The sequence below is a fragment of the Blennius ocellaris genome, assembly GCF_963422515.1.
Source record: "Blennius ocellaris genome assembly, chromosome: 3".
Lineage (NCBI taxonomy): Eukaryota > Metazoa > Chordata > Actinopteri > Blenniiformes > Blenniidae > Blennius > Blennius ocellaris.
The window spans coordinates 18,060,448-18,069,287 of NC_137652.1; the positions used below are offsets into that span (position 1 = coordinate 18,060,448).

Below are 8,840 nucleotides of genomic sequence, written 5' to 3' on the forward strand. Positions count from 1 at the left end.
CTTCTTTGCATCACCATCCATGACCTTGAGGGTCACCAAGTAGGGAGAGAAGAGCAACATGAGGCCCGGGGGCCCCTCATTTACTACTACATGTCTGTCCATTTTTATTTATTTTTTTAATGACAACAGCTGACAGAGCTGTGAATGTACACGAGGCACATTAGGCAGTTTCCCAGGTCTGCTCTCGAGTCTCGACCAGAGGTGTCAAACATGAGGCCCGTGGGTCAACACCGTCCTGCAGGAGGCTGCAATCCTGCAAACTGGCCTTTATCGTCTCAAAGCCACGCCGTCCGTTTGTAAAAACATGCATAATGCAATAGCGACAAACGTTTCCTTTGTTCGGGGGATATTTCACTCAATTTTGCACCAGAAGGTTTAATTACAATTGGCTTTATGTTGAGATATTATTTCATTTCGATCACATATATTCAGCACTATAAGAAAAAAAAACCTAAAATTTAAAGGTCATTATAGTTTACCAGTCCAATTCACTCAAGATGAAATTGGACTGTATGTGGCCCCTCAAATAAAATCACTTTGACACACCTGGTCCAGAAAGAGTCTTATAAATGTTTATAAAGTTACAATCCAAAGTGTTGCCGTCCCACCGGGGGCTGAGGACAGGTTAGAAACTACGAGTGAAATTATGACGAATCATCACTGAGTCAAGGAGCAGAAATCTTTTATTTCTATAAAAGGTGAATTTACAGATATATTTTTTGAATTACAAAATAAATAACATTTTCCCGTATGGAAACAATTAGCGTATGGCTTTGTTGCTCATTTTGAGATGATTTTTCTCATTGAAGTGATTCATAGAGAACAAAGAATTCAGATTTCTTATGAAATTGTCACCAAACTGTTGGTCTCAAAGAAAAAGTCACAGAATGAGCAATGAACTGTGAAGTTTCTCCTTTCATAGACGTGTGTGTGTGTCATCCTCATAATTCCTCTTAATATTTCAGTAGTTCCTCTCATATTGTTATTTTGATGTACTTACTGTCTGAGCAGCAGTAAACTTGGAGAGTTTCACCATATTGACACACAATCATCACCTTCAAGCCGCTTCTCAGCTCGGTGTGTGTGTGTGCAACTGTGTGTGTGTGTGTGTGTGCGGCAGATTTGCCCAACGCAGCTTCAACAATGTGCGACTGTGTCAACACGAATACCGCTCTCTGCTCGCTCAGGTTCCCGAGCAGGAGGAGACAACATGGAGGTCCACTCGGCACGTTCCTCCCTCTTCCTTCACCGCCTCGTTTTTTTATCTGCAGAGATACGACAAGAGTCAAGAGACGGTCCGGCTTCTGAAACACTGAAAGTAAAGTTCACATCCATCTCTGAAGGAGCGACTTGGTCACGGCTCTGACCTGAGGTCGGAGTGTCAGCTAAACATTTTCTTTAGTTTGGAAAAGAAGCCTCCCTCCTCCTCCTCCTCCTCCTTTTGCTGCTGCTGCTTGTCCTTTCCCTCAGAGCTTGAAGCAGTGCTGCCCCCTCCTGGATGAAAACATGCACTTCATCAGGTGAAGGAAGCGACTGTCTGTGTCCGTGTGTACATTTTCCTGCTCTAACACTGGTTGCTCACGGCCCTGCATGTCTTTATACACCAGGGGTGTCAAACTTTAATTAAATCTTCTGGTGCAAAATACAGTGAAATGCTACAGCCTGTTGCTCGGTTTTGGCCTGCAGGCCTCATGTTTGACACTTCTTATAAAGGCTAATTTGAAGACCGTAAGAGTCTTAGCTATAATGGACTAGAAGTAGATTTCTGGGGACTGGGGTCTGCCTGAGGACTGCAGCTGGAAACAAGCAACAGCCAGGTACAAAGCACCGTTTCTTTAAGAGGAATGCATGTTGACAAATAAACAAATAAACTAAACTATAAAAGAAAAAAGTATGAAAGCTGCATTTGGACTGAACAGGTGAAGTCCTGACCTGCTGATGGAGTGACTCCGTTAACAGTCCCCTGGACGTCCGTCTCCTCTTCTGCATAACTGAGCAGCAGAGAGCGCTGCCTGCGAGTTAACTTCCTGTAAACAAACACACCAGAAACAATCTCACAAAAATATGGTGGTCAAAAGAATGGAGGAAAATTACAACAACTTCGGGAAAAAAAAAAAAAAAAAACCTCAGATAAACCATGAAGAAAATCTCTTCTTCTTTTCACACTTTTCTTAAAGGAATATTATTATGTTCACATTCCCAGGCAGTCGCTGAGCCCTCTGAACACATCTCCTGCTAGGGATGGACAAAAAAATTGATTTATCGAATTTGTTGCTAAAAATCAATTTTCGCTGTGCAAATTCAGGTTTTTTTTCCTCCAGTTTTTCGGGATTTTTCACATTCTGTTCTACCCTTCCTTGTGTGTTTCAGTGGAACAGAAGGAACACAGGCTGTATTTTTGCTGCTAAAGTCAATTTAAGTAGCAGCAGCAGCTCCATTTCACTGCAGTTTAAAGCAGCAAGACGCCCAGACACCATTTGGACGGTCAATCTTCGAAAAAGACGGCTGAAAAAATAGCGCACACCTTGCTCAAAGACGTCCAACTCGTTTGTTTTTTTTTAACAGCACCGTTTAAAAGCTGCCTGATTACACCCAACCTACCACAACCTTTCAATTTATTATGTTGAGCGCTGACTGGCTCATGTCAGAGTCATAAATCCATCGCACACAGGATACGAGTCAGTCCTGCCTTGCACATTGAGCAAAATAACTGCAAGGAAAAAAGAAGCATGCAGGAAGCATTGCTCACACACTGGAGACCTCATGTTGGAAACCAACATAATCGATAATTATTTCCTTCCTTGAATAGTAATAAACTTCTCCAGCAATCTGATCAGGGACCATGAAGAGGTGTATCTGTGGGTCTCACTTGGGAACTCTGAGCTTGATGTGGACGTAATGATCTCCGTGGCTGTAGCTGTTCATCCTGCGAATGCCTTTTCCCTGCAGCCGGATCACCTGATCAGCCTGGCACCCGGCAGGAATCTGACAACACCAGAGGATACGACTGAAAGCTCTCCCACAGACAGGAAGTCTCCTTCACTCATCAATAAAAGTAAAACACATTATGACAAACTAAATACAACCCGACTCACCATTAAGCTGATGGTTTCATGAAGGCCCTGACCGGTGGCGGTGCCTCCCAGAACGGCCTGAGCGATGGAGATGAACACATCCGAGTGGAGGTCTGCGCCGTTGCGTCTGAATACGGGACTCCTCTGGACCTGCACGGTTCAAATACCACCCATCAAACACCGGAACCTTCAAGCTGTCGGCATCCAGCCATCAAATGCTCAAACACTCACCCTGAATGTGATAAAGATTTCTTTAGATCCGACGGACATTCTCACTCTTTGATTGTTTTCCACCCCTGTGACAAAAGACAATACGACACAGATCAGTTTTAGACGATCGGCAGTGGCTAAACTCAGAAAATGATGTCGGCAGCGAAACTGGAGTAGAAGATTCCAAAGATCCATAAAGAAATAATGTCCACAGCAGTGGTTTCAAACTACGTGACTGGCTGATATTCCAGGAGGCCACTCACCAGAGGGGACGGGCACGGTGACCGTCTGCCTCTTCTTGGTCTGGCCTGAACCTCGGCACACGATACAGGGAGCGTATATGAGCCTTCCTTTCCCGCCGCAGCGCCGACAAGCGCTGCGCATCATGAAGGGACCCGTGTTGATTGACTCCTGCCAGAAGATGTGATTGAGAGTGGGAAAAACTCAAGATCCATCGAGAGGGGAAAGAGGATTGTGCCACAAACAGCCTGGTATCAGTGTGAGACTCACCATGCCGGTGCCATTACAGAAGTTGCACTGGGACACCTTTGTACCGGGCTCGTTGCCGTTTCCGCCACACCTCGGGCAGTCGTCATCCAAGTTCACACTCAAATCTTTATTGGCTCCCTTTGCTGCTTCAGAGAATGTCAGCTCCATCACAAACTGCAGGAAAAAATACAAGAAATCATGTGGCACATTCACATTTCTAAAGTGTGGCCGCCGCCCCCTGGTGGTCTGCTGAGGTAGTGCAAGTAATTCGTGAGAGGCCATTTCAATCTACTTATCATATGAAGAATTTTCTTTCATGAGAAAAGAACATGTTTCTCCTAGAAAATTTAAGTACAAGAATATACTTTCTTGCATGTTTTATTAACTTAAGTTTCATAAATGTGTATGATCTATTGTGAGCATTTATGGACTTTTGATTTTTGCTGTTAGACTATAAAATATGATGGACTGTACAGCAAAACAGGACTGTCTTTTTTCTCATCTGGGTTCATTATGAAAACACAGTTTTTATATTGAATTTTAAATATATATTTCATATTGTTTCTGGAAATCATATCCGAGTCTTGGAGTTAAATCAGGCTTGAGTGAGTCCTGACCTCAGGGCGTTGCTCAAACATGCTGTTGACGTCTCCAAAGTTCATGCCTCCTGAGAAGTCTCCAAAGATCTTCCTGAAGAGTGCTTCGGGGTCAATATTGGTGGTCCCGGCCCTGTAGTACTGCTGCTGGCCCGCCCCCGCACGGCTTGGGTCGAAGCCTGCTGCTCCATATGTGTCATACTGTTTCCTCTTCAACTCGTCACTGAGCACCTACACATAAACAACAAGCTTGAATACTGACGGCTGAAACTTAATTCTGATGCATGTCAACTAAACCATCCTCTTGTTACGTACCTCATAGGCTTCAGCCAGCTTAGCGAAATTCTCTTTAGCATCAGGATCATCTGGATTGGTGTCAGGGTGGTACTTCTTTGCCAGCTGTTGAAAAGATGAGAAAATAAAGCATAATGTTTTGGGATTTTATTTTTTTTCTGACACGTGTTTTAATAAAATAAATACAGAAAAACAGAAACGTGATATGATTGATAGCTGGTCTGAGTGACGTTGTTACTTGCAGGTGTAATCGAGGAATATCAATAATGTGACTCCACAGCCTGCTCAACGAAGTGCAAATTATGATCACAAATAACACAAGTACTGAATGAAGAAGTGTTTCGTAAATCACCCATCTTCATATTTAAGATAAAGAGTGTCGGAGACCTGGTAGTATGCCTTCTTGATGTCTTTCTGAGAGGCTGTGCGGGAAACACCCAACACTTGGTAGAAGTCCTTGTTTGATCGCGTGCTGCTGGAGTGAAACGAGCTGCAGGAAGAGCCATGGGGGCACTTCACACCTACACAGAGAGCAAAAACACAAAACTGTTTGATTAACAGCACTCACATATTTGTGTACAATTTAGAAATCACTTCCGTACTCTATGATTAAAATCCTAGAAGAAGAAATGTTACACACAACACAGAAGATTCAGTCTTTTTTCCTCAACAGTTTAATATTCAACATCTTCATTTGTTTCCATCTTCAGCAGTTAAAGTATTTCCATTAAAATTCATTCAGTTCTGTGTCTCTGTGTTGACTCTGATGGACTGGCAACTTTAAAACACCTGAAAGTTTCAACAACACTCCTATGAAAATGTTTATTCCCCCCCCGACTGATCGATTAGACACAATTGTATGGGAAGAACACAAAGCAGTTGGTAGGACGTAAAATTGGCAACGCGTACCAACATAAAACGTAACCAGACAGTGAAGTACGGTGGAGGCAGCATCATGATTGAGGGCTGCTTTGAAACTTTGCAGATTAGACAGCATTTACTAGAAAATCAATACCTGCACAATGCCAGGATGGAATAATTGAATGCATTGGTTCAATCAAGAAATTTATATTTTAACCATTTGTATCATATTATTATTGTATAGTATTCATTCTTGTCCATGAGATGACCTTAGGAATTGTAAAAATGTCCATACTACATTTTTCACTGCAATATTTTGTGAAGTGGCGCAGACAAAAGGCAAGAAATCGGTGACATGTCTCTGAACTATTAGTGTCACTTACCTGGAAAATATTACCCTTTTCAATGGTCTTTACTGTTCCCTTGTTGGGCAAATACATTATTCATTCATTCTGTACAATAATAATAATACAATCTCTGATGTATTTCCAATTTAAACAGCAGTATTGTTTAAGAATGTAAAAGGTTTTATTGTGGTATACATCACACCACTGTTGTTGGGTTTTGTTTCAATATATTGTTTGAGATGAGGAAATCACCAATGCATGTTTTTCTCCACTTTCATTTTATAGTATCACTGTAGCATGAACGTTACTCCTGTGACATGAAGCCAAATATCCCGACCGTTTTGTGAGTAATGGAGACAAGATCGTCATGGACACAGGCACAGGAGTATTATTTGTGTTGTTGTTCATTACAGTGAATTTAAATCAGCTCCTCTCCAGAGGCGAGTACAGTCTGTTATGTTATGTATTCACTTGCATCAGCCAACCAGAAACCAAACAGGCCTAATATTCAGGTAACCCCCCACCCCCAAGTTCACACCTTTGGGCTCAAACAGGTCGGATATTAAACATTTCTGATATTAGCTAGAATAACACAGTGATGTAAGAAAGACTTAGCTATCTTCTCTCACCGGTCAGCGCCCTCAATGTCACGGTTCGTCCCGGTGCCCAGGAGCTCCAGCCCGCCGCTGTCCCCGCCCGGTGAGTCCGTGACCAGCTCGCCTGACACAACCCTCCGTGTCCGCTGGACACAGTGAGAAGACAGCCGCTGCGGGCTCCCGGAGACCCCGAAAACGAAGAGACAGACCCTGCTAACCAGCGTGCAGCACACCGGCCAGCGGAGGACGCCATCTTTCGCGTCACTACAACGTCATCAGCGTCAGACAACGCAATGCGCAAGCGCGGGGCGGGGCGGGGCTTAACGTGCGTCTCTCATAACACTGAATATGCACAACATGTATACCGCAACACTAATTTATACGAAATCGATTGTTGACGGACGTTGATGAAATTGCCTCCTGGTACAATTGCAAGGCTGAAAGACATTTCTATAGTTGGGAGAAAAACAACTTTTGTGGACTTCATAGCCTGTTATGTGTGAAAAAATTAGCCAATGCTACGAATATCATAATTAGTTATATACCATCAGTTAGATATATTACGTTTCTCCAAATAAATGCAATCATTAGATATTTGGTATCACTAAATGTGTGGAAGTGCTCTGATATTATATCAGGCGTGTGCACTAATTTAATAACATGTGAGAAATGGGACAGTTACTTGGTAAATTGGTGACCCTGAATTGCACATAGTTGTAAATGCGATTGTGTATGTTTGTCAGTCTCTCTCTGTGTTTGCCCGACAATGTAGTGGCTATCAGCTTTAATCCATGTCCATTAGAATCAGCTCCAGCACCTGTCCACACTGAGTTGGATGAAGAAGTAGAGAAAATCGATGGATGGACAACTTAATTCAACTTACTCTCAAAATGCTTTTTTTTTTTTTTTTTTTTTTTTTTTTAATGAAGGCTTTTGCATGCTAGACAGTAGGTGGCACTGCTGAGCTTTCAAACAGTTCAAGAGCCACTGAAGACAGTTGATTCATTTCAGATCAGGGGTAGTGTTGGTCAAGTTACGTAGAAATAGTAATTAGTTACTGATTACTGATTACTTCTCCAACAAAGTAATCGAGTTACTTAACTGATTATTTATTTTCAAAACGAATTAGTAATTACTTGACTCAGTTTCTTTTCAATATGATACACAATCTGAATACGCTATAGACTTTTCATTTTAATTATTATTCTTTCTGCATATTACATTTTATTTGTGCCAATCTTTTAACTTTATTCACACTGCATCAAGTGAAAATTAAATTGAATGCAACAGTCTCGGACTTGAAGAAAATTGAAATTGAAAATTTAAACCTATTTTCGGCACATTCCATAATTTTTTTTTACATAAAGGAAGTCCACATTCTGGATATTAAAAATGTTTATGTGTGTATACTCATTCATTCGAATACATGCAAATAAAATACAGTAATAAAAAAATAAGAATTAAACTCTCTCCTGATTGTATTCCAAATTTCAATGTATTTTCACCTGATTAGCAGGAGAGGGGCCCTCGGAGGTTCACCCAGTGGAATTGGATGTGGTGGCCACAGCAGGCATGTCAATGTTACCTGCCCAGCCCTGGATGGAGCAGTGTTAAGAATAAAAAAAATATATATATAAAAATTGAATTGACTGCATGCTTGCACCCACTCCAAAATATAATAGTTTATCTTTGGAAAAGGTGGGTGCTCTTCTATTCTATGGTGCTCTTCAATTGGGAAATCTAAGCTACATACAACAATGAAGCATAGCTGAACTTGAATACAGTGAATGTAAATACCCTGAGCAATAATTCAATTCATTAAATGTGCCAATGACTCTTCTCTTACTGCTCAGTGCTCCATATTTACATTGGAAGCTGTGAAAGGACCCGTGAAAGCTCTTTCCTTTCACCACCAAGAAATCCACCCCAGTAAAATGTTTAATTACATCATAAAATGTTCCAAATTAGCCACCTTGCAAACAAACTGTGTATTAAATGCAGATAAAGAAGAGATAAATTTATTGATGGTGTAAAAGTTTTGTCTCTAAATGAAACCTGCCTGTGTGATGTGTGCATGAGAAGCAATAAACAGAGGGTTTTAAAATCAAGCCTGCAACAGCTTCTGTGTTAAAGGTTTGATGCTTTACAGCGTTCATTCACAGCATCAGTGTAATAAAATATATTCCTCCGAATTACATTCAACAGTTACAGTCATCTAAAGTTTTATTTTTAGGGTTCAACACCAGCGTGGAAAGTGTGAATTTGTCTCTAAAGTGTAATATAAAGTGCTAATATCAGTAAAACAGTAATTGATGTAATATATTAGCAGCTGAGGATTTTATTTGATGCAGTCATCTACAGTATGTTGAAGAC

At 41.3% G+C, this 8,840-nt stretch overlaps 1 protein-coding gene across 2 annotated transcripts; it reads right to left on the minus strand.

Moving 5' to 3' along the window:
• Positions 1-243: 243 nt before the first annotated feature.
• Positions 244-6,736, minus strand: LOC308149187 (dnaJ homolog subfamily A member 3, mitochondrial-like). 2 transcript variants are annotated; one of them, XM_080520857.1, is made up of 12 exons: positions 6,501-6,736; positions 5,051-5,184; positions 4,685-4,768; positions 4,391-4,600; positions 3,795-3,947; positions 3,548-3,695; positions 3,306-3,370; positions 3,096-3,224; positions 2,870-2,985; positions 1,933-2,027; positions 1,368-1,494; positions 244-1,265 (listed from the first exon to the last, which is right to left on the minus strand). In XM_080520857.1, exons 1-11 carry the CDS (start codon positions 6,718-6,720, stop codon positions 1,382-1,384), a joined length of 1,467 nt encoding a protein of 488 aa, XP_080376983.1. In that variant the 5' UTR covers positions 6,721-6,736; the 3' UTR covers positions 244-1,265; positions 1,368-1,381. The 2 variants fall into 2 exon arrangements, with proteins under 2 accessions (XP_080376983.1, XP_080376984.1); XM_080520858.1 differs by lacking the exon at positions 1,368-1,494.
• Positions 6,737-8,840: the final 2,104 nt, after the last annotated feature.

Bases quoted from the DNA above. Each gene is read 5' to 3' on its own strand.
- LOC308149187 (XM_080520857.1), bottom strand. From the start codon at position 6,720: ATGGCGTCCTCCGCTGGCCGGTGTGCTGCACGCTGGTTAGCAGGGTCT. The intron at 5,185-6,500 runs GTGAGAGAAGAT...CTCTCTGTGTAG, and splicing joins GACATTGAGGGCGCTGACCG to GTGTGAAGTGCCCCCATGGC. The intron at 3,371-3,547 runs GTGAGTGGCCTC...CTTTTGTCACAG, and splicing joins CACCGTGCCCGTCCCCTCTG to GGGTGGAAAACAATCAAAGA.